General features: G+C 33.4%; 1 protein-coding gene across 2 annotated transcripts in view; it reads left to right on the forward strand.

Annotated features, from left to right (window-relative positions):
* Positions 1-27082, forward strand: part of sli (slit guidance ligand) — a 166079-nt gene that overhangs the window by 123220 nt on the left and 15777 nt on the right. For both annotated transcript variants that reach the window (XM_066285834.1, XM_066285835.1), the window contains exons 3-5: positions 24797-24868; positions 25038-25109; positions 25596-25667. In XM_066285834.1, coding sequence (XP_066141931.1) covers positions 24797-24868; positions 25038-25109; positions 25596-25667 — 216 coding nt within the window. The remainder of the gene's footprint in view (positions 1-24796; positions 24869-25037; positions 25110-25595; positions 25668-27082) is intronic.

Consider the following 27082-nt stretch of genomic DNA (forward strand, 5'->3'; position numbering starts at 1 on the left):
AAGATTCCCGCAGGGTACGTTCGGTTCGTTCGATACAAAATGCTCAAGCGAATTCATACCTAAATAGATATTTCTTGAGCTTTCTACAAATCACTGTCATTTTACCAGATACAGAGTAATTTCAAATTATCTTTGAGGTAGTAAATTTATCTATTTACGAGACAAATCAAAATAGTCCAACATAGATTCTGTAAGGGCTCTTGCCTTAGCAACTTATATTAATTTCAACCTTCAATGCCATAAATCAAGACGATTCAAAACAAATTTAGTTAAAAAAAATTGGAAAAGGTATCTCTAGATCTTAAAAATTTATGATTCGACATACCTTCAGTCCTAACGAGTTTTCCTTAAATTTAACTTTGTTCAGTTGATTTCCAGGTCTTATATGGAAAGTGTCCGGAAAATGGCCTTATCCATGTATTTACACTTGCAAGATTGACTCTAAATTCCTTTCCCCTACTGGCAATTTTCATTTTCCATTCACCGCAGATGCAAATTGTGACTACATGCTTAAATTTTCATATTCACTTGCCCGATTCGACGGGGACCTGGTGCATGTACATCCCATGGGACACCATTATCAGCTTTGATTTTCCAGTCAGTGCAAGATAGCAAATTAGTTGTGATTTCCGGGGGCCACAAATGAAAATAATAATTGAGTTTTTGGTCGGTTCGAACGCCGCCAGCCAGACGACGCATTTTGATTCGAACCGACGTTGATATGCATAATTCGAATTTCCCAAAGGTATGTGAACGACGCCTGTTCATTTTGCACATGTTTATGGAAATATAGACTGAATTTGGGGGGCTTCACGTGGTAAAAGACTTCATGGCTACCCAAAACTCTAATAGGTTTATTATAAAACCAAACTAACGTCATCACTCAAATAATACGCGATGTTACCAAACCTGACACAATTTTAGAGCGTCTTGGTTTAAAGTGGATCTTGATGGTAGTAGATATGTATGCGACCATTAAACAGTGTGAAGTTGTCTGAAAGTTACTTTAGTACTTTTGGCTTAAAATTGGTTAAATAACTTTAAAAAAACAACAAGTTTAATTTCTATCTAACAATCTGACAGAATATTACTTTCGCTGCTGTCGCTATCTTCATTCACGTTGATAATTAAGGGCAAGAGTTCGTTCCGATCCAGAACGTGCTCTCTTTCATACCACCGATTAATAATTTTGTCAATACGTAGGACCATTTTTTTTCCAGATTTCAAGAGTTATTGCTGCAAGTGCTCCATGCCATATATTAAGGCAACCGATTTCCGTATTACTATCTCTGCCAACATATCGATTATAGTAATTTTTCGCAGTACCCCTTATTTTTTCCATTGTATTAAAAACGCAATGATACGGTAGAAGTCTCAAGACTGTATTTTCGTATTTTTTCCACCCAACTTTTTTAATTAACTTTTCAATTTTAATAGTATGGAATAAACTTGCCTCTCGCACAGCAATTAAAGGCAATGAAGGACCCTTCTTATCTCGTTTCTGTTCAAAATACAGACGCAACGTGTTTACATCAACTATTTAAGTATTAAAGCATTATTTCATAAACTCGTTCTATATATGTATACATAGTACGATTTATTATTTTTTTACAATAAGATCAGTGCGTTTAAAAACAAATCTACAAAATAACGCCGAAAAACTTAAATAGTCGGTGTAAACAACTCGAATGAAACTCAAAACGAGCTACGAAACAAAAATACACAAAAAGCATACTTTGCGTTCAAAATTTTGAAAATTTAATATTTAAAATTTTCAAAAATATGTGCCACGCCCCATCAGGTTGTCCCGAAAACGGGGTAACTACGCAGGAAAATGGCGTTCCAACAAAGATAAAACTATATTTGTTGGTTGGCAAAAATTCATTATCGTTTATGACGTCAGTCTGCTTTTGTAATAAACGGATTTTACTTTTAAACATGTCGCTGTAAAGTGGAGGATTTTCGATATATGAATGGACAAAAGCGGGAATAGTAATTAATTTAATCGTTATTTCGTCTCGACCCAGATACCGAACAAAGTTCCTAGGGTCTTTTAATAAAGAACCGATATTGTTTAAAAATGGGGGCAAAAGCTCGACTAAATTGGGTTAAACGTACAGTGAGCACTCTCTCTTTGCTGTTCATTAAAAAGGGGCGGGACACGTAACCTAATAATAAGCTCTATCCTGCCCTATATATCTAATTATTGCGAACCTAAAATGGCAAATTGGATTGTCGTCTGAACGGGATGTAATTATTACTGACATACGAATTTAACTTGCATGTGTTAGATGGACAATCCACTATTCTATCTAGTCTTTGTATACCTTTGTTCTAAGTGTAGTTAGATTAAAAATTACAAGAATGTTTAAAATTAAATCAAGTTAAGGGGTAACTTTCAGGAGCGGTGGCATGTAAGAATGCAGCTTTAGAGTTTTATAACTGTGACAGGTTTTATATAGGAAAAAGTAGAAGTATCCTGCTAATAGAGTGGGGAGCGTGATGCGTGTAATATAATGAAAAATTGCTAATAAAATTCTCTCTGAAGACACTATTTCGTCAAAAGGAGAATGCAAGATGATTTACAACGTAATGGACATATTTTTTTTCTCCTACGTATGATTGCTGATGTATCAGGCTTGGAAAATATACACATACATATATTAAATCACGAAATGTGGTCTATACAGTATCAATGCTAGGGAATTTCAAAACTCAACATTGGCCACCTCGCTCACCAGAGTTAAACACATTTAGCCCTTTTCTCTGGGACCCTTTAAAGAACTTATATATTTGAAGCTGGAAATACAAAGAGCCAATAAAAATTAAAAAAAAACACAAAAAAATATTATAATTTAATAATTTGGTTATTGTGTGCTAAGGTATTGCAAAAATACAAAGCTTTTGAAAACTTTGTATACATTATCTGAAACCAACATCCCAGCAACTGTATGTAGGTATGGAAAAAAAAACAAAATTCTTCATGTAATTCTGAAACTTACCACCTCAATACGAGGTCCTAATTGATAACCAAGAAGCGCAGTCCCATTATTTATAACTGAAAGGACCGTAGCTCGAAATGGGTCTGGGTGTCCACGTTAATGGTTCCAGTCTTTTTTCGTGAGGAATTACACCATTCATGCATGCGTGAAGATTCATTTAAATGGAGTTTAACCATAACGGGAAGTACTCAAGTCGGTTTAGTAACCGGGTACTTTATAAAACTGATGTACGTGAATCTCGACTGAAAGTGACATCACGACCAGAATTCATCAGACCGAAACGAGATGTTGGAGTAATTAGTACTAATTTGCCGTTATTTACTGCTGGGTGCGAGAAAAAATTGCCATTACCACTTCCTGGTCTTGTGTATTAAGATTTGTTATGATATTAAAGACCGTTTACTGCAATTTGTTATAAACAGTCATAAGCAAAGTTATGACTTCAAAGGAAGGTAGAAGGTTCTTAATGAACATTGAGAAAACTGTATGGAAGTAAAAATTTTTAGTTTTTTTTAAGTAATTGCTTACAAAGTGACCGATTGCGACAAATGATAAGTTGAGAAAGGAAGAGTTTTCTGCAAAGATAGAAATTAAAAACGACAATTTACAGGAAATCAAAGGCGACATAACACATAAATACGGATGAAAATCCGGAAATACGAAATGGTCATGGAGGGTGTAGGAATTGATAAACCTTGAATAAACGGCAGAGAAACAGGCCAGCAAAATGTTCAACTTATGTCTGCAAATCGAGCGTTGTGCAATTGTTGGAAATCAAAAGTGAAACAAACTCTTCGAATTCAGATATCCGAAAATTGGAAAAAAGATATCCCGCAAAATACAGAAACATTGAGAAAGCAAGACAAATCAAAAGAGAGTTTGATCGCTGTATGTAGTGATCGGAAGTTACAAATAATAAAATATTATAAAATAATACTTTAGAAGTTTCTAGCCTACTAGCAGGTTTATATCTTTAAAGGTTCATTATTTTGGATGTACAAGTCAAATGAAACAGCAATCCAAGAAGTTATTTATTATGCCAGGGGAAAGCTGAGATTTCGAGTTCCAATGCTTCCAGGTTCAAACATATCTGGACGGACTTACGAAAAAGCTCAAGACCCTCAAACCAAAAACTGCAACAGCTGCTGCCGGTTTGTACACATTGCATGTTCAGTTGTAGGAAATCAGAAGTGGAATTAACATATAAGTAGGTCAGGATACCAAGAAATTAGAAATTAAAAATATTGAATCTGAATCCCCTTTGATAAAAGTCCCGAAAATCCAGGAAATAGGTAAAATTGATTCAACGCAAAAATAAGGACCAGGAAAAGGTTCAAGTTCTGGAAAGAGTGTTACAAGAGCTAAATTTAAAAGTATAAGTTTCTCACCTATTTGCGTATTGATGTCTTTAAGAAATCAATTAATTTGAAAGTTCTAAAAATGAATTGGAACAATTATGGGAACGTCGCATTTTATTTCATCTGAATCACAACTTCTGCATCTGAGGGTGTTTGCTTTGAAAATGCAAAACCAACGACGAAAATTGTGAGGAGTGTGATCGACCGAGGCGGAAAATCATAAAAAAAATGTTGAATTAAGTTTCTTATAGTTTTTAGGTCTAGTATTAATATTCAAGCTATAAATGTTTTGTATGATCATTTATTAAACTGGGCATTTGGGAAATGTATCTGGCATTAGTGCGATGAAAACCACAAAAAGCTTACTACAATATAAATGAGCAATAGCGATAGAAAATGCTATTTCTACCTGGCCCTATAATTTCACATTTGTGTTTTCCTACAATTTGTCCTATAATTTTTAGTAATTTACCCAAATCAAAATAATCAGACAATTAATTTAATGAGCGGCCATATCTTCCAATGTTGTTTTTCGATCGCTTTTATCTTTCGATATTTCAAACATTTAAGGACTCAATAAATAATATATAGACAGAAAATCAGGCTCAATTTCGTGGTTAGCAATTCTCGAAATGATTACCAACTGATATTAAATATTTCAGTTGCACTCGGGGAACATTTATTTACCTTTGGGCCATGCAATCTCTTAGGACGTATTCTCGCGGAAATACCTAAAATTTACGACGTTTCCATGCCGGAGACACTTCATATGAAGATAAATGACCTTTCAAATGCATTCGATTGAAAAAGACGGCATCGCTCTTTAGGGTTATGCACTTCATGGGGCGAAAATGCCCTACCGGGTCTTATTTCTAAAAGCTTGTTGAAATATTTATTCAAACCAAACCCACTGAAAATACTAAAAATGCAGTGAGAATGAGCATAAAAGTTCTTGCAAGCTCGTAGTGGGAATATTGTGCGTGATTTGGAACGGTTTTGTTAGTCCTCCGGACGAAGAAAATAACTACATATTGCAAGACTAATGAGAATTAGTTAGATTTGCGTCGGATTTGGATCGAATTTGACTTAGGCGATCTTGACCACCTGAACGGAAAACAGTATAAACATTAAATTTTCGATAGGAAAATCTTTGTAGTCCAAAGGATTAGAGATTTGACGTTACAGGTTTATGCGATAGCGAAAACATGAACCACTTGCTCTTTTACAAATCGCAAAATTCCCGATTAAAAATGTTTAGGTCCCACCGATTCGACATTCAAAGTAAATTATAGATTTATTCTTGCTTAGATTCGATTGAGACTTAATTGCTCGCCACTCAAGAAATCATCCTACAGTTTTGAGATACCTAAGAGCCAATTTTTGATAAAAACCACCAATTTCCAGCATTTCAAGTGTTACTCCGCGACATAATTTATACATTATTTGAGCTTATAATTTCTGAATGAATGTTAAAATATGCACTTCACTAATTTTTCCCAATTTGTTACCACTGTTAAGAACAGTTAGTTTAATTAAATCGGTAACAAGATATCAACCGACTTTGTAGCACGTAAATGTTATGCATGTATCGCCGTGTTAATTAAAGATTCAAAGATAGGACGAAATATTGTGTTGGAGCTATTTCCCCAAGAATATATCAAATCTTTATTAGTCCATGGGTAATAATTATCAAGGAATATAAATTCAAGTGTAGAATTCCTTAAGTTGAGACGGATTTTGTTGAAATGCATGCGTTTCAATTATGATGAAATCCCATCAGAAACGAGACAGGGCAATATTTAATCAACACACCAATTATAACTTTCTATTCTATCAAGTACTAATAATCAACAATTTTTCCCGCCTCGTCTCTTTTAATTTATTCAACTCCACGGTAATATGAACCACCTATCTGGTGATGAATGCGTTAAATCGCTGTAATATTTTTCAGTAACTTGACACCTTACAGGTTTTATTATTTTTTACTACAGTTCCGACAGTTAGTATAGAAAAATGGGTTTCAAAAACAACACCATCAGTTTAAACCGCGTAATGGGCTCGATATTTTATCCTAAGCACTTAAAGCTACCTTAACAAAGAGGAGATAAATCCTTAGTAATTTTCTAATCCAGAAAATTCCTTAAAGTAACTAAGTAAATTTGTTCATATTTCCAGAGCTGTTAAACCTTCAAATGTTGATTAAGCAATATCGGAAAACCCACGTCCATATTAAATGACCAAGTGGGAAACATGTTAATTCATTTAACGTTAAATCCAGATGATTGTGTGCGTAAACAGACGCTCATGATGGGGGTTAGGATCAATTAATTACACCGAATCTTCCTTCGCTCGGAACATTCGTAATTCGATTAAACTTTAATAATTTAACGAGTGAGTCTGACATTTTACAAAAGAGACGCAAATTAATTGCTTCCACGCATAAGTTATAACGCACCCAATTGTCCCATAAGAAAAGTATTTTTTTGCACCAAAGTTCATGGGCTCTAACCAGAATTTTGAACTATGGGAATTTTGGCATAATCGAGCTTAACTAAGGCCATGTTGAAATTCACCAACAGCAATTGCAATTAATCCGACACGAACAAATGGCGCGCGTATAAAAGGGTTAAAATTGGCTGAAACGCTGCAGGTCCAACTTCAAAGAGAAACAATTATTATTTGTTTTCATACGTAACATGGTTTGGTAGGTTTTGCGCTTTGTGCCGCAAACACCACGATTTAATTGAATTTTTACTTTGCGCATCGTGGGGATTTCTTTTTGAACGAATTAAATATTCAGGGGTTTAAGGTAAACACGTTGAACTAATTATCCAAACGAAGGTGTGGATTTGGAGCCTCCAATGCCAGAATTTTAATATTTAAAGCTGAAGAACACGGTACCGTAGAACCAACCTCAAAAAACTCTAAAAATGATTAAAAAAATATTGGCAAAAACATCAAAGATGATGAAGAAGTCAAACGCTTTGCATGTTGATGTAACAGGACTTTTCACTTTAATGTTACTTTTCAGCAACTCGTTAAGGTATCCTTGGAGCTTTGGCGTTTGAATAGGGTGACCTCCTTCTATAGAAGTTCAATATATTGAAGAACTCATGGAGTTTTTTTAGCAATGTCTTGAAAAAATTCTCGGTGCAGTTCAGTCTTCCTTGGAAGAGAACTGATGTGGAACCAGATAACCAAGAATATCACGTTTGGAGCACAAAAAACGCATTTTGGGGAATATTAACCACCCTAATTCTTTAAGGCACTAAAAGAATCAACGTCCGCGCATCAGTTCAAAAGGTTCAAAATCGAAATCCATTACATCAGAAGAACCACACATAAAGTTATTAAGAATTGAAGTATTCATATGCAGGACAATTTTCTTAAAATTTACTTGTTCTTGAAGTACAATCCATCACAAAAATATTCACACACTATCTAAAATGTTAGTATAAAAAAGAGGTTTAACGTTTTGAATGAAAATTGACATATGAAATATGTGATAAGGTCCTAATTATCTCCATTATTGCAATTTAAACATTAAATATAAATTCGGAATTCAGGTATAAAAATAAAATGTCAGTTTTGGCGGGTCACAAAAATATTCGTACAACCTAGTAAAAAAATTCTAACGGGAATTTAGTAAAACTATTAAGAGAAATCGTTTTACTGCACAATACATTATAAAAAAAATTCAAAAAGGCTGAAAGTGTCCTCAAAAACGAAAAAAAAGGCAAAAAAAGAACTTAACTCTACGAGAAGAAAGCGCATTTATTCGGAAAATTACAGAACGCGTGAAATACAGTGCCTTTACTTTGGCAATGCAAAAATTGAAAGCAAGAGAAAAGAAGGTACACGCAGAAAACGTAAAAAAAGTGTGCGATCTTCCGAATACCACGAAAGAGTTCCCCGAAAGAAACCGGTTATTTAACACATCAATCAACAAAAACGGTTGACTTTCGCCAACAAGAATCTGGACAAAAATCTGATTGTTTGGTAAAATATTTTGTTTACTGATGAAAGCAAGTTCAATTTGTATAGATCAAACGGCATGTTTGGTGTAAAAATAAAACCGCATTAAATCCGGAAAAACTCTGTCCTACAATTAAACATGGTGGTGGCCCCGTAATGATTTTGAAAGCCATGTCGACGGCGGGGGTAGGAACTTTGGCTTTTATCAATGGTCATATGAATCTATATCATTATATCGATATTTTGCGTGCCAATATACTGTCATTTGTTGAAGAATTGGTACTGAAAAATTGAACTTTAAATAGGGCAACAAATCCTAAGCATAGTTCGAATAATACAAATGTGGATTTCTTTTAATGTGCCGAAGCTTCTTGACCGTCCACCCCAGTTGCTAGACATAAATCCGACAAAACATTTCTGGGACGAACTGAATAGAAATATCCGCTTTCCTGAGAATCAAAAGAAAATCAAAGGTCGGGAATCTCTCAAAATCACTTTACAAGAATGATTGCAACAAATATCGTCTAAAACTACTGCAAATTTGATTTATTCCATGCCGAGATGACTTAGCGAAGTTGTTTTAGTAAAAGGAGGCCCCTGCAAAATATTGAATGTAATAATATACCGTTGTTCAAAGTGAAAATGATGCACCTGTATTGAAATCACTATCTATTAATACATTTTTATTTACTTAACAATAAACTAGGGTAGAATTTTTTTCTAATATTATGCGGCATTTGTTCTATAATATCCACAATAAAAAAAATCTTATAAAGGTAGGAAAAAAATTCAGTTCTATTTCCTTTCAAACGAAATCAAAAATTAAAGTAATACAGGTCAATTTCATTATAATAAAATATTTGTGAATGCAAAAAAATGTTTAAAACCGCACAAAACAAACAGTTTTTGTGAACTTGTATCGATATTTGTTAGAATGTAATTCAAAATCCACATGGGAAGACATATCGTTGTAAAAGAACGCGAGTTAGTAATTAATCATCATAAAAAAAGCAAGTCTATTAAGGCAATCGTCAATATTCGACAAATAAGTCCTGCAACAATACAACACATCATAGAAAGGTTTAATAAAAGTGAGGGAAGATTAAAAAACAAGATAAGAAAAAATCCAAGAAAAATTTTTACCGATGCTAATGAATGGTGGATTATGCGATATGTAAAAACAAATCCCCGAATAAGTGCCCCCAAACTGGCAATAGAAGTTGAAAAGCATTTATATAAGTCAGTGAATCCAGAATCCAAAAGAATAGTTTTGAGAAAACATCAATTCCATGGTCGAGTGCCCAGAAAAAAAACCGTTCATTAGTCTGAAGAACCAAAAGATCAGAGTACAATTTACCAAAGAGCATTTGGATAAAGAAGACGAGTTTTGGAAAAGAGTTTTATTTACGAATTAAAGTAAATTCAACCTCTTTGGATCGGATAGAAGTAGTTTTGGTCTCGAAGGAACCCGGTGAAGTGCTAAAGAAAGCAAATTTAAAAGCCACTATTAAACACGGAAGAGGGAGTGTGCTGGTTTGGGGCTGTATATCCAATGCTGGAACAGGAAAGCTGCATTTCATTGATGACATTATGGATAGACATGTTTATTTGGACATATTAGTGCAGATTTTACAATCCAGCGTAGAACAACTGAACATTTCTAACGACTTTGCGTTCTACCAGGATAACGATCCGACATATGGCGCTCGAATTGTGAAAGAGTGGCTTTTGTATAACTATCCTCATGTAATAACAACTCCACCTTAATCACCCTACATTAATGTCATAGAAATTTTTTGGGTTAAATTAGAAGCGGAAATTAGGAAACATGAGATTTCCAATAAAAGACCAATTAAAACGCGCTCTTCTTGAAGAATGGGAAAAATTTTCCCCTACTTTCACTGAAAAGTTGATAGAATCGATACCAAATCGTCTTTGCGAAGTTATCTTAGCTAACGGGCTACCAACTAAAAAACTTATTTATTACAAAAACGATTAAAAACAAGTGTTTTATTTTTATTTTGAACTTCGTTTTGAAAGCAAATATAGAACTTAATTTTTCTCCTCCCTTTGTAAATTTTTTTTGTTTTTAATTGTGGATAATATAGAACGAATGTAGCATAATATTTTTAAAACTTTGTACCCTAGTTTATTGTTATGTAAATGTAAATTTATTAATAAATAGTGAATTCGATACAGGTGTATTATTTTCACTTTGAGCCACAGCACATAATAAATATTAAAATGTTGTATTTTACGAATGTTTTTGTGACTTGCCAGAAATTATATTTAATTTTTATATCCGAAATCAATCACAATTTGTATTTAATGTTTAAATTAGTCTAAAGGAGATCATTAGGTCCCTCTCTCACATGTTCCATATGTCAATTTGAATTTACAACCATAAATGTTTCTTATAATAATATTTTAAATGGTGTGCAAATATTTTTATGACTGACTGTAACTATGTAGGAGTGTTTTAGAAATATATATGTAAATTCCATAGTTTAAATCAATAATAAAATAACTTCTTAATCAAGTACATTTTTTGTTTAAAAGGTATAGTTTTCCAGTTTAATTTATTAAAAGATTTATCACGATCCTGTTACCCGCCTATGGCATTTTAAATTGTTTATCGTGTTTCGAGGCCTTCGCATAGATACCGAAGGAATTTTTTGCCTGCTTTCTGATGTGCATGTCTTTTTTCATATAATCAATAAACGCGTAGAGCTAAACATGAGGAGTGTACTGGCTATTTGGGTGTTACGCTATCTATACAGGGTGGTCCAACAACAGCGCCTCGGAGGATTGTGGCTTTATTAATGGTTTTGATGAAAAATTGTTTTTACGCTTATATGTACGACCTTACAGGGCACATTTTAAAAATATTATCATTTGTACGGGGTACGCAAATGAAAAGATATAATGCAAACTTACGTTTTTTTTAAATCTAACATCCTAAAATATTTTAAATTAGAAGAAGAAAATAATAGGAGTTTGTATAATACTCAATAGGTCTAAAACAAATACTCGTTGAGAAATTTCACGAAATGTAAAAATATAAGGATCAAGAAAACATTTTTTTTCTATGTGAAGTGGATTAGTTAATTACCGTTTTTTGACCGGTACGTCTTAACAACAGATATTTCTTAAAGTTGAAAACAGTTCTCTTGAAATTTTATATACAGAATGAGCAAAAATATTAATTACATCTTACTCACTTATGATATAGAATATCTTGCTTATTTCAAATAGGATGTAAATATTTTTATGTATTCATTAAAATCACTATTTAATACCCTTTCAAATGATATGAATATGTCCTATACCTATCTTTAACTGTTATTCGTAAAATGAGGATATATTTCATTTTAAATAACAACATGACATAAAACAAAGTACTGTCAGGGTATGCCTTGGATTTGTATATATTATATATATTATATATATTATATACATTATATATATATATATTTCTATCTTTTTTTATTAAAAATAGTATATTTTTTACTTACAAAAAATTTTTATAAATCTTATAAGCTCGATTAGATTTTCCACGGGCTTCTCCATGAGCAAGCATCATATCAATGTACTATTTGTAAAACACGGCATTTTACACTACAATTCCTCAATAGTTTCAAATGCTATCAGAATAACAGAAACGACACGTACATATGAATCACAAACAATACAAGCCTGGCTGTGCATCTGGCTTGAACCACGGTTAGTTAAAAACTTTCTGATAATAAAACATCCAGAAAATATTGCGTATTTCGATTTTTCTAATTCCATAGATAGTTCCATAAAGTAGTTTTACTACGTATAAATAATGAAAGTAAATGTGAGTTTTACAAAAAAATTATTTGACAAAAACTGTTACTTTCGATAAGTTCTGTTTACTGTTCAAATTATGGGCTCGACATAGGTAGTTTAAACGATGAAGTGTCACTACTGAAGAATAGAGACAAACTGTATCGACTCACTAAAGGTTGCGATGTCACATTTACAATCTAACGTAATTAGGCTCCCCTATAACTTCTAATTATCACGAGCGTAATTACCTTATAAGCTATTAAAATTAATAAAGGGTGAAAATGAATTGAGGGCTGAAATATTCCTAAGAAAACGAAGTATAATACGTGACAGAAAAGAGGGCACCCCGTTAAAATGGTTTTATTTAAATAATATTGGGTATACCAGTTTGTATATCGGAACATAAAAAATTTTAGGTTTTTTTACTATAAAAATTGTTTTAAAATATCAACAATATAACTACAAAATATAATTTATTGGTGTATAGTGTGCTTAGAAAGTGCTTTTAGATCAATCAAATATGCCTATTTAGAAGTATTTGCCAATTCAGCGAATTTGAGAGAAGTCAAACCGTAAGTCTACGAGAGGCTGGGTGGATCATTTTAGGAAATCGCCACTAGATTGGACCATAGTGTAAACACTATAGTGAGATGTTGTCAGGTACGGTTCCAAGAAGACAAAACAAGTAGGAGAGCTACTGGACGAACCTGAAGAACTCCAGAACGTCAAGATCACCGCCTTCGAATTATAGTCCTAAGAGATAGATTCGTCTCGTCGCGAACGCTGATGGATTAGTGGTTTACTGAGTATGGAAGGCCCTTTATGATTCGAACTATTTATCGCCAGATAAGAAGTTTTAAACTGATTTCCTACCATTCCCATCATGTTCTACACCTCACCTTAAATCATCGTCAAAATTGACTGCAATAGTACAGAGAACGGGTATATACCATATGAATTTGGAAGGAGATAATATCGTGTTTAGTGACGAATCCAGATTTTGTTTGGAAATGCATGATGGTCGGGCAAGAGTATGAAGAAGATGGGGTTAAATACGGCATCCTCAGTTTACAATACAGAGGCATGTCCATGATATTGTTGGGGTAATGGTTTGGGGTGCTATTATATATGGTAGCAAGTCACCTTTACTTTTCATTAAAGACAGTATGATAGCCCAATGATGCATCCAGCAAGTCCTGGAATTTCATCCCGTGCCTTGCCTGGAAGCTCTCATTAATACAATTTTCCAGCAAGACGATGCACGACCACATGTGGCTAGAGTGACTACTGAGTTCTTTCATCAAAATACAATAAATTTTCTACTTTGTCCACCTTGATCTCCAGACCTCTCACCGATTGAACATGTATGAAATATTGTAGGTAGAAAGGTGCATAATTTACCCCATCCCCACAAACCCTAGCGGCGCCATGTCATGCTGCCCAGTTAGCCTGGTATGAGATCCCCGAGAGGACATCAATCACCTCATTAGGTCCATGCATAGACGTGTACAAGAATGTATAAGACACCGTTGAGGACCAACAACTCATTAATTTTTTTTGGTTTTCAACAATTAAATTTGGTCAATTTTTTAATAAAATATTTGTTTTAGCATAAGAAACATGCATAATAAAAATTATTTAGATAAAACCATTTTTACGGGTTGTTCTCTTTTCTATGTGACGCAGTATATTTTGTCAAAAGTTTCTTCTTGGTTATATGTGACTGATAAATGAAGTATCTTTTAAAGACTTTAAATAATGCTGGCATGTGGCTTACACCATTTTTATAGTCTTTAAATTACCCACACACAATCACATACACACAAAATTGTATTTTCAGAAAAAATAGCTGCAGTTGTCCTACCTCTTCACAAGATGATGAAATACCAATACTATTCAAGACATTTTAACAAGTTTAAAAGCAATTCGATTTACGCTGATATCCACAGTAATTGATTTTCTCTAAAAATTTACGCTTTGGCAGAGATTTCCATTCTACTTCCAACTTTTTCTGCTCGGAAGATAACCCACAATCGTGATTCTGGGACTGAAATTCGTGTGCAGAAAATTAATTCATATTTACTGACCTTAAAATAATGGTCAGCTAGGAAACTTTGACCTAAGCCTCTATCGTGCAGCCAACGTTCTTAATCCTAGAATAAATCCACCTGTCACACGACGTTTTGCCAAGAAACTAGTAAATATACAAGTTAATCCCATTGAAATATGCATAATTATGATGAATGGTCCCTGCCTAATTTGCCTAACACCTCTAAAAAATCCTGTCCAAAAATATGGGTTAAGCCTAATATTTATTTGTTAGGCACACGCAATTCGTTCATATACATATATCTCATGTGAAAGAAAAAGAAAAAGTTGAGGTATGACAATGCTCTATGGGTGATGAAAAAACTTTCTCAATAATGTTTTGCGTGAAAGAGAACGATTAGAGAATATTACAAATCATAGTGAACCGAAGGAAAAAGTGAAATTCCCCATCAAAGTTAAATCTGTTTACGCCCATTTTTTGTATTAATACTGAAGATATCCCCATGAAGATACTTTATGCACCAGCAATAATATAACTTTCGCAAGCAGGATCCTATTAAACGGAATGGCTAATAAAAATCTTGTTAAAACTTATCCCGTATACAGGCATATTTTAACGGCCATATTTTAAAATCCATGCTTAGGTAGAAAGCTTTAGCAGGAAACTTCGTCTCAAGTTCTACAAAACTTTGTAAAATGAACTTTTAAGGATATTATGGCAAAGTATTTCGTGTATGTTTAGTTATTTACAGTACCTTGATATGGGTGGGTGAGTGGGAAGTTGGTGGAAAGTATTAAAGAGAGCATCAAATGCAGCACTTTGCTTAAAAAACATTATATAAACTCCTATGTGTTAGTTGGGTCATATTGACATGAGTTTAGTCGGGAGAATATGCAAAAGGAGTTTGCTTTTGCCTTTCATAAAAACTTAATAAGTTTTTTCTTAGTTTCCTGCGATTTTTATTTACTTGTTTTCAAGCTTGACAATAGAACAAACCTTCATTAAAATCCGCTTTTAGAGTAAATGACTTTTGGATTTCCTCCAAAACTACCAAACTTTCTCGTTGGTTTTTAAGGATTCTTATTATGTATTTTTTTAATCTTTGAAATTAAAAAACCTCCAATAAAATCCACTATATTTTTGTCAAATAAGAAGTCTCAGACATTCTTCAATTGATTTCATTTTTGTTTTTTTCAAACACTTGCATCATATTCCGACATTCTGAAAAGCAAATATTCATCTAAGTTGAACACATTTTTCGTAAAAAATTGTAAAAATACATAATTATCGGGGTTCTTCAAAAATTAGGGACAATGCCCAAAAAAATGCTCCTCTCTTACCTTCATTTTGGGTTTATTCGGAAACTAGAAAAGTTAAAGATTAATGCAGAAGAAATTTCGATAAAAACCGTTTGTTTACATTTGGTTGAAAACCTGGAGACAAATCTTTATTTTAGTTTTTTTGAGTTTTTAACCTTGCTTTTAGTTTCTTAGAAAATTATTTTCCTTCTTAAACCCCACTACACTATTTAAGCAAAAAAAGAAGATATAGCCCATCAATAGATAAGGCTGTTAGATTCATTTTAAGCTTATTGATAAGTAACTCTTATAAGTCCTCTTAATTTTCAGAAATTTTTCGCTCATCATCTTTTAGCCTTCTAATCAAAAGAAGAAAAATAACATCTCTATATTCAATATTTGCGAATCGCAGCACAATATAATTCCTGGGAAGTTTTCTATTCCCCACATGTTTTTTTTTCGAGATTTCTGTAATGTAAAAAAACCCTGCATTGTACAGTAAAAAAGTTTTAGGATTTACTGAGAAACCCATAAAAATAATTAAAACTGTATGCTTTTCTGGATGCTAAAAAACTTTTCTAAGTATCCTCATAGCGCAAACGATAATGTGAATGAACAAACCGCAGACTTACAAAATGCTGCCTAATAAAACTAACCAAAACTTCCAAACTATCAGCCAAAAAAAAAATCACTTTAGTATTAAGTTCTAATTTCTTCGCATCAGAGGGTAAATCATTGAGTGTGTTTACTTCAAGTGAGGAAATCAAAATTTGAAGCTCGTTTGCAGTCAAGAATGCCTGTTAGCAATAGCTGCTCGCATATGGTTTAAATTAAAACTTAAATACTTGAAATGCTTATAACCAATTAGAAACCAAAAAAATTCACTGTGAAACTGTTTATGCCACATAAATGAAGCTGTTCGAAAGTGCAGCATGAGCGAACTTTGCCATTTTAAATGCAAAATGTTATGGCTGTGTGAAAAGCGTATTAAATTCAGTCGGGCTTGTGTTTTGTGCTGGAAATATCGAATGTGATATTATTGGGAATTCAACTAAATGAATAATTATTGTTAGTTAGATAATGCGACATATTGTTTGCTTGCAGTTGGAAAAAATCAGGGATGAGCAAAATTGGGATTATTGTCTGTGCATAGGAGATATATAAGTTCGGGCTAATTATGTCGTTATTAGGCATGCTTTACAATGGCGATTTTCCTGTATAACACCATTTTACAATGGTTACATGCCCACTTATGAATATTCGAGCTTACCACGAAGATGATTATCGCAAATTTCCGTGATAAGCAGTGGTAAATTTTCGTTTACACTTTTACCTTGATTTGTCCTCTGTGGGGAGCTTTTCAACATTGCTACAACACGCAAAGAATAATTGCGTGTCATATTTGTACAAGTTGTGAAAATGAAATCTACTTCCCTTATAGTAGGCATTCAAAGACACCCAGGCAAAACGAGAATCAAAGCAAATACCTACACACTAGAACGCCACACATAATTGAAATAGTGTTCAAATTGTGGCACACGAGTGTGCTAATGTTATAACCTCATAAACGTAAGGCGGATTTTACCGTTATCGTTCAGCGAACCATTATTGCGATAACTGCTCAAGATAAATTACCTAAAACTGCGTGATTCGGTCGATTCTAAGTACTAAAACTTGTAAAATGTCAGATATAGAACTCGGGCTGTTTTTACAAATGTCGCCTTTACATGACAACATTGCAAACAAAATTGTTACACGTTACAGTCAGGGAGATGCCAGTAACCCTAAGTTGGTAAATCGCCTTTAAGTTGCATATTTAAGAACAGCTCTATGACTCAGAGAGAGAAAGTGGCTAAACAATTATATTTTGTAAGAGCTGGAAGTGTAGACTGAGAGGCTGCAGGAATTTGTAGATAAATAAGGAGCTCCTGGGCTATTTTATTGGACCCGGATTTATGAGAATACTTAATCGCCATAACAAAATTAGCATACAAGTAGAAAGCTGAGGGATTATTAGGGCGCAGTTCATAACAATACGCTTGAAAAATGGGCTGTCTCGCAGGCTCCCCATGTAATTAGTGCGTTCTGTTAGAAAGTTTCAAAAGCGGTTTTTATTAAAAAAAAAAAAAAAGAATAGTAAATAAGTTCGGTTCTTGACAATTTCGAGCCTAAGGGTTCCCGAGTATACATTCATTTGCCCAGATGGAAAATTTACGTAGTCGCGTCCAGGTGATATATTACTCGAGAATAATTGAAGTATTCGAACAATCCGAGTTCCAATCCAAATCGATCTTCTCATTAGACGTACAGTTGTCGATAAGAACGGGAATATTTTCGGCAAATGAGCTAAGTTTAATGAATTAATTCTATGGCAGAATTGTGTAGACAATGAAGTCTCTCAAGAATCTTTATGTCGAACAAACCGTTCCTGTTAGTATTGTGAAAGTTGTGCCAGCACGTCAGCTTGTCCTATTAAACTTAATCCTATCTGAAGACCGAATATCAATGATGTTTAAATGTATTTGAATACTTACAATGGAGCTTCGATGATTTTTAATGAAAAAATACATTGCGCCATAAGGATAAGTTGTCTACTTTCAGTTTAAGCTCCACCTAAAGTTAAACTTAGAATTGTGACAAATACTCAATAGAATATATGTACATCAAATCTGCAGTTTAAACTTGAGACGGGTTTAACGTCGCCCCCACTTAATTTTTTCAAATAAAACAAAACGTCCTGTATTTAATTTTACGATTCAACTAGTCAGTTTTGTTATAGTATTTTTAATATAAATTAGCCACCCTGTACTCTATTTAACATATCAATTGTTTAGCGCTTTTTTATTCATTTTTTTCAATAATGCGAGGTTTTGTAAACTTCCTTTTAAGTTCCTTTCACTTTGGAGGAATTCGAACGCACATACCAGGGTTTTCAAAAATATATGGAATGTAAATGACAAAAAAATATGAGCAGAAAAACAGAATCTTCAAACCACTGACTAATGGATATAAAGGGTATCCCACTCCTTAAGTTGAAAATTAAACTTATCACAGAAGATCCCATTTTAAATAACAAAACTAATGGAGGAAGTAGATCCTCAAACGCTTTATTATAGATGTAGTAGGTGTTATTACACAGGGTGCTTTGTACAGAGATAAGAAATTTTCAAAGGGATATACATAAATTCATTTTGAATCTATGTATCCATATTTATACTTATAGAAAATCTGTCGTTTTTGAAATAATGGCGAAGGGGGGGAAATCAGGAGCGTAGAGTATAAGAGATAAATAATTACATTAGAAGTGGGGGATCTCATTTTGAAAATTAATAGGATTAATTAGAACGCTAAAAGTTTTAAAATAATTAATATTTATTTAAATTTAATCTCGCTTATTTTCTTTTGAGTAATATTTCCTTGTTCTTAGTTTTGTGAACTATAATATTATCATAAAATCGTATATAATTTGAAAAAGTACACGCTAGGGAAGTCTTAAAACTATTTTAAATTCTTGAGCTGGCACCGCATTGGAGAAAATTTTGTTTAAAATGTCAGATTAAATTGAAACAAAAGTATTTTAGCACGTTAATTTGTATACATAATTGTTGGTAGTAATAATGTTTAATACTTTTTTTACAATGTCATGATACATATTAAGAAGATTTAAAAAATACCTCCGAAAGTTGCAAGTATTTATTATTTCAAAAATGACCTTAAATGAATCAACTCAATTATTTCGTATAAAATCTAAGGCAGATATTTTAAAAACGATGAGACTTTGCATAAGGATATGGTTATATAAATTCAAAATGACCTCATCTATCTTCCATTGAAAACTTACTATCGCTCTACCAAACATCCTGCATAAGTAAACATTTTTTTGTTTTTATTTATAGTTTCTAGTGTATGTATTTTTTTATATTAAGCATGTTTAGTTCGAAGCCATTTTGTTCTATCTGTGTGTTATTTTTCTCTGATTTATTGCCTCAATTGCCTTCACAGAGCACATATGCGACACCCAACCATTCTTTATTGGCACAGGTCATATACGAAGTAAAGATTCAATTTAGTATGCAAAAAAAACTGAATTCGCCTATTATATGTATCGTAATCTGTAAATAGGTATCAATGAATCTAGCTAGAAATACGCTATTAAAATAAATATGTAACTAACTGGAAATAGCTTTGTTATTGGCCTTATTTGTTCACAAAAGGAAGCTATTTGCCTTCATTTGGCAACTAGTTACGAAATTAAACTCATTTTGCCATTCGTTTCTGTTAAGAACACTGCCTAATTTGTTTGTTGTTTGTACATCATTAACGAATTTAATAAGTTTCTGTGTCAGAAAAGAAATTTACTAGAGCACTACTATAGTGTGCGTCTAACAAATCGTGTTACCTCGAAAACTATTAATTTACTGCAATTCTAAACCCTAAACTGCGCCCTGGCGCCGCCCTAACATTCTAAAAGCGTTCATTGGCATTTTGCTTGCTAATGGAATTCATACCCAAACTAAAAAAAAATAAAACAGCGGAGGTCAAGTTGGAAATTGAAAGGGGACTCCTTGTCAAAGGCACAAGTTTCCCTCTCCCCTTAACTAATTTGTTTCTCACATAACACGTCGTATCTTTTTATAAATAAATTCTGCATTACGTATTGCGTTTTTGAGTTTAACTCTTAATAGAGATATTTAAATTGTAATCGAAATGAGGTTCATGCTCAATATTCCAGTCACACAACCGGCAACTATTACTCACAATTAAAAAATCAATTCAAAACGCATTCGGCTCTATTTGGACCAATTAAGCCAATTTGACAACCACTGTTAATTGAGTTAAAGGCGCTCGACAGGATTGAGTTACCGATGATAATTGCATTATTCTTATTCAGGTCATGTTCTACTCCTTTTAAATATGCAACAGTCTAGTATACCCCGTGTTGCGTTGATTGCAGTTGGTTGTTCTCGCTGCTGTAAATAGAGAAATATGGAGATTATAATCCGACATTTGCAATACTTAGGAGCAAATTTACGCCGCTGAATCTGTAAACTTTGAGAGGCATCTCATGGCTTTCTCTTTTGACCCCGCTCATAGATTTTATCGTCCGTTATTGTACAGGCAATAAAATCGCATCGAGATTTTTTTTTTATAGCGAACAATAATTTTAATATTTCCTTTAAACATAGGTGGGGCTTTGATGTTTATAGTTTGGTACCCAAAAGCGAAGAAGGCGCATCTCCGTCCACACGATCTCGGAACAATAAATTCCGGACAGTCTGGTCTGCTTCACTTTGGCCACTTGGGAACGGGCACACGCCTGCGGGTGGGCGTTTCAAAGAGATATCCCACGATTTTCAGAATCGCTCACGATCACGATTATATTAATTATTTATAGCACTGGTTATTTATGTTCGATTTTTAAAATTTATCGGTAAAATATTGAGACGATTTTCGAGACGGCAATGAAGGCATTGATGATGGAACCTCAATTTGAGCTGACATTACTCAGGAGAAGTAGTATTGAGGTATTTAAAGGATATTACAAATTCGAGGTGTTAGCAGTTCTATTTCGGCATCTATAGGTGACAGAGAGTTGGTTAAATGGAGGTAAAGTTGCGCATTTACGGCATTAAAGTTGTTGTTTCTTTAAAATTTATCTTGTATAGAAAATTTTATTTTTATGCAATTTAAATTATTTATTTATATTTTTTATGTCATTTAATACCTGTTCTCTGTCTAGTTCGCTAATTATTCTTCTAAATTTGTTTCGTTTTTTTATCTGGAATGTGTCATTCTCCCTGAGCCGCTTATCAAATCTTGAAAACATTGTTGCGTTAGACTGCCAACGTTCAAGCTATTGTTGAAAGTATAGTTTCTAGTTTAAATCTTTGTATCAAATTTAATGGAAGACAGTGGTGTACATTCTTTTGTCAATAAATGATTAAAACCAAATCGGCCCTTATTACTACAAACAGTTTTCTCAAATTAAAAAAAAATAATTCAAAATATATTTAAATTATTTTTCAAAAACCATGATTAAAGAAAAAATATCGCCCTATATCTTGGAAACAATTCATTGCCGGACCTATATTTATGGAGACTTATTTTCATAAAATGACCTAAGAAATCGCCCCCTTAAATATTATCGTCCATTTTTTAAATACTCTATATATAAACACGTAGGTGCCACCTAACTCGATACACACGCAAAAAACCAATCTACAAACTCTACATTTCCGATGCATTTCTAGTGTTTAACAGACACAAGTAATAGATAATAAAAATATCTGGTTTTTCTTTGGTTGAAAAGCACATTTTGAAACATGAATTTAAGTCACGCTAGAGAAAAGAAATAATTTTGTATACTATCAAAGTTAAGTTCAAACGTTTTGTCATGATTCAACGCTAATATCTACTGCTCAATTTTTAAAAAACTTAAAATATTTTCTACAGCGTATAATTTTCTGGCAAATGTGGATACAGCACTATCTTTGGCAGATCAAAAGGTGCTAGTTGATGAAACAAAAGATCCGGGTCTCCATTTAAAAAAATTAAGTTGGTGACAGTTTCTAAAAAACGAAACGTTATAACTGAAAAATAAAATGAGCTTCTTGAAGAGCGTGAAAAAGTGCCTTGGAAAGGTACTCTTGTTTTTTGTAAATAATCAGCAACAAAGACGTGAAAAAATAAAAAGAAATTTGGTTTTTTCATTTTTTTTTAGGTATGTACAGAAGTAATCGGATAATTTTACATACTTTTTAATAAAGTGTTCAGCAACAAAATGCGCAAGTTTGCCTCCATTTAACTAACTCTCAATTGCTTATAGATAGCGAAATAGTAATACTAATACATCGAATTTGTAACACCCTGTATGATACGACAACAACAACCGATTAGATACAATCAATTAGGAGAACTGGAGATTTGTCAGCCAATTGGCATAAAACAATAGAACACATTAATTAATAAAGTATTTACTCGCATTAACAGAAATGTAGCAACTTTATTTTCAAAAAATTAGGGCCTTACTTTGATCCTTATTCTCGCCACTTCAAGAATGCTAAAAATTTAAGTGCCTTCGAAAGAAATGCATCTAATGTACCTACTTTTTTCCAGTTTTCCATCGTTGCACCCTATCTGGGACTAGATTCTTGATTGTGGGGAATAGAAGTTTTTCGAGGAAATATCTCGAAATGGTGTATCTTTTGCAAATTGCTACGAGGTTGAACTATGATCATGTTGAACGAAGCTCTTTCCAGGGGTTTTCTGTTCTCCGGGTTCGCAAATTTGATGTCTAGTGTAACTAGATACTACCGTTCGGTATCACTAGAAATGCTTATCATATCCATCCAACGGAGAAATATTACATTTCCTAGTGAAACTTATATGTATGATATTTCATTACCGCACCTTATTGCTGGCAACTCTTCTCTTCTATACGATCTAAGCAGGAAATTGTTATGGAAAATGAAATCCAACTTGATTAGGTCGTGCCACCCCCTCGAGTTTTCCTACCCCGTTCAGCAAATTGCGCACTTTTGTGCTGCAGCCCAAATTGAGTTTGCCAGCAAATTCTTCGGCAATTACCAGCGCCTTTAGAAAACGCTAACCATACAGCAAAAACATGCCAGAGCGGTTCCTGGCTTCAAATAGTTTCTTAAAGTTGTTTAGTATGCGAGAGGGTGCTCTCAATGCTCGCTCAACTATATCCTTTTAACATCGCTTTCTGTACTTCTATGTAAAGCCGCTGGCAAAATTTCCAGTTTGCTTGCGGGGCATTATTCAGTTAAAATTTAGTTAAGGCCACAATTAAAGACTTTCGAATAAGAATAGCAATGAAATAATGGGATTTTGCTCGGTGGATGGGGATTCGCAAAGAATTTGATTTAAAAGGCCCGTCAGATTTTTCGTTTCGTGTAAGAATGATTAGTCGGAGATTTCATCAAATAGTCTAATATTAAAGACTAAAATTAAATTAATTTGAGCGCCATTAGGGGGGACGTAGAAAAATGATAGTTTTTCCTTTCAGGGGGGAATTGAAGTAAAAAGTAGCCTGTTATCCATTTTATTTTTCTCTTTTGTTTGGGGAATACCGCCTGACTCCCAAGTTGAGGGTGTTGAAGTGGTGGAATTGTACCCCATATTTAGTTAAAACTAACTGAGAAAAACATTTACCGTTTACTAAGAGTGTGAACGAAAATACTTGCTAACATTTCGGTGACTAATCCCTCGCCATCTTCAGTTTTTTTTAATGATCACCTTTTATTATTCTCACTCGTTTCGCGGACGAAAGGAAATTAAATCAAGAGACGTCTGCAAAACCCAAATATTTTTCAGTTACGGTTAGCTTGCAAATCCTACTTTCTCCCCAGTAATTCCCTTCGACGGAAACCTTTTAAGGTTTTAAGCAAGGAAATAGGTTAATGTTATGTAAAACCCCGCGATTATACGAAAATATCCATGGTTTGATTTGGATTTTTTCAACGCATTAACGCAAAATTAGATGATGGTTCTTCTTTATCAAAAAAAAAATTAAAAAAAAAAAACTTCCGGGAATAAGAGACTTAGAGATTAAATTTGTGCAAATTGCCCAATTGTAGAAGTTTTTCATCACTATACGAGCAATTTGTTGAACATAATTTCAAGGTTGTAATGATTGTGATGAATACCTGATACATGAATATAAACCTGAAAGGAAACTGGCTTTCAGTTTGTTGGTATATTAAACCAGGATTTCCAAGCACGTGTGAATGACGAAGTGATGATGAAGTTAAAATGGCTGATTTGTATATGTTGCCTGAAGCTTTGGCACATAAATATCCCGGATATTTACAATGTTTCTCTCTATGAACTTAATAAATCAATTGTTCTATAAATAATCTTATAAAATTTCTCCTTGCACTAACTGCAATTCAATTCAGTAGCAGAATTGCTGTGGGTGCACAAGACAAGTGCATCCAGGTCCAGAAGAAAAATATTGCATTAGCAATGGGAAGGCACAAGTGCTAAATATTAAAAGCATATTTAATCCGTCTCAAAATCTTTATGAGTACCAGTTAAGGCTATTAAGACTAACTTTATATTAGTCTCCCTACTCGAAAAATGCTGACTATAACCTCCTTACGGTTCACTATCATTAACCACTAGATCTACTATACAGATATGTACATATGCATATGTGAGATACTCGATACTTAAAATATGTACTTCACAGGAAGATCATAATTTGCATTATTTCGAGGCTTTTTTCAATTATTTAAATAATGACCTATTAGCCTAAAATATTTTCTTCCTTTTCAGAGATCTACAGGGAAACAATATCACTGCCATTTACGAGGCTGACTTTCAAGACCTATCCAAACTAAAGATACTGTAAGTAGCTACCAGTTATGTCGTTTTCATTAAGAAAAAATCTCATTTTTTTCTTTTTAGCTAGGTGTGTATTAGCATGATTTTAGTAATATTTAATCTTCACAGAATAATGCCCTTGCGACATAAGATATTATATGTTTATTTTACTCCTATTTTTTTTTTATTGTAGGCAACTTTCATCCAACCAAATAACCGAAATTGAAAGGGAGTCTTTTCAGGATCTCGAAAATTTAGAAAGATTGTAAGTCATCAAAAGGCCAGTTGCTTAGTACTCAAACTTGTGCCATTTTCCAACATCTGTGATTTAATTTATAAAAGAATAAGGCGTTTTTGCTACATCTGAACGCCTCGAACCCAAACATCTTTATTTGTCCCCTATTGCGGCCTCTCCCACCTCTGCAGCCAACAAACATGAACATTTAATATCCGAAACGACACTTGTGACGTTTAAGGTAAATTTTTATTGCCTCACAGTATAACAACGTCATTTAAATCCTGTTTTGTCTTTTGAACAAAATGCAGTGTGGGTGCCAAACAACTTTGAACAGCATCTCATCCAATTTAGTTAAAAGATAATGGAGCAGAAAAGCATAGATTTTGTCAATTATTCCAATTCAATCCATAGAACTGAGACGCAATTTTGAGTACAAATAGCACAAATGTTATACAAACGTGAGCAGCTCCAATTTACTTCAACTGAAAAGTGCTTCCTATTTTTCTTTTGTAGACGCCTGAATGGAAACGCCCTGAAAAACATTCCTGACAACTTATTTGTTCCCGTTTTTAACTTATTTCGTTTGTAAGTAATTTAATATGAATGTTCAATGTTTCGTTCACTCTAGGTGATCCATATTTCATCTCGTTCGCAACTCTTAGCACCATAAGGGGCACTCCTTCATGCTCTTTCGCTATTTGCAACCTTCTTTTTTCTGTCGCTGTTTTCAGGCTACAACCATTTCGTGGCGGCTCTTTATTGGTAGATTAGAATTACAGTTTATGAAAATAATTTATTCAAAACATTAAAGCTCATCTGAGACCTGCGTTGCTAAATTTAGTATATTGGACAATAGTGTGAATAAACGAATATAAATTCATTATGCGACTACCAAATATGTATGTATTTTCAGTGGAAAATGTTCTATTATTTTCCCAAATATGCGGCTCATTATTAACCTCCCTGTCAGCTAAAACAAACATTAATATATCACCTAGGCAATAGCGTGAAATTTTATGGAAATCCCAGAGAGTAAGTAGAATTGAGCAGCTAAAATGGCTCTGCATATTGTAGTTGTGTACAGAGTGCTTCAAATTCGACCCTCATAGGTGGTATGTCGGCAGCGGTGAGAGATGAAAGGTTGCAACTGCCCTTAAGGCCCTTATAGGTATTTGTGCTATACAATATGTGTAAATACAGAGTGTTTTAATTTGGAAAATTTATCAAACGATAGAACTCGGAAAAATAATAAGAAAAATTCATGTGAACTTATATGTTTTAAAACGTCGTTCCCGAAAGTTACAATGTTAAAATTTCAGATTTTTTAAATATTTTTCAGATATAAACTTAAAGCTTTACAGGTACGCTATTATTTATAATCTAAGTAATTGAATTTAACACGTCGCTGTGAAAATCTGTTTCAATCTATTTAAAATTGCTCAAATGCCTCTTTAAAATAGTTAGTTGTTAGGACCTGCGGGTTTATTAAAAATAATGTTAAATTGGTGTGCATTTAGTGGTACATTTACAAATAGCGGGAAAGCAGTCATAGATGCAAAAAAACCAGAGGCAAAAAATTTCAAAAGTGAACAAGGAATGCTACACATAGGCCATTGAAGATCAGTGGTGCCCCACAAAAGAGTTAATGGTAATAAAATGCGGCTTCACCCCCGAAAAAGTAGCACCCTGTAGATTTTCACAGTGACCTATTAAATCAAATCGTGTAAATTCTAAACAGTAGTGGATGTACAACATTTCAAGTTGATATCTGAAAAACATCGGGCGCTGTGAAATATATATATTTTTAATCTGATATTTTAACACCCCATATTTCGGTAACAAAGCCTTAAAACGTACAAGTTCATATGAGCTTTTCTAATTATTTTTTCAAATTCTATAGTATGTTAAATTTTCCGGATTAAAACTTAAAATACCCTATGTTGATCTAGAGCTCCGAAAGAAGTAGCGAAAGAGTGAATTTTTACATTAGAGCAGCGTGT

Source organism: Euwallacea fornicatus, chromosome 9 (genome assembly GCF_040115645.1).
Source record: "Euwallacea fornicatus isolate EFF26 chromosome 9, ASM4011564v1, whole genome shotgun sequence".
Taxonomy (NCBI): domain Eukaryota; kingdom Metazoa; phylum Arthropoda; class Insecta; order Coleoptera; family Curculionidae; genus Euwallacea; species Euwallacea fornicatus.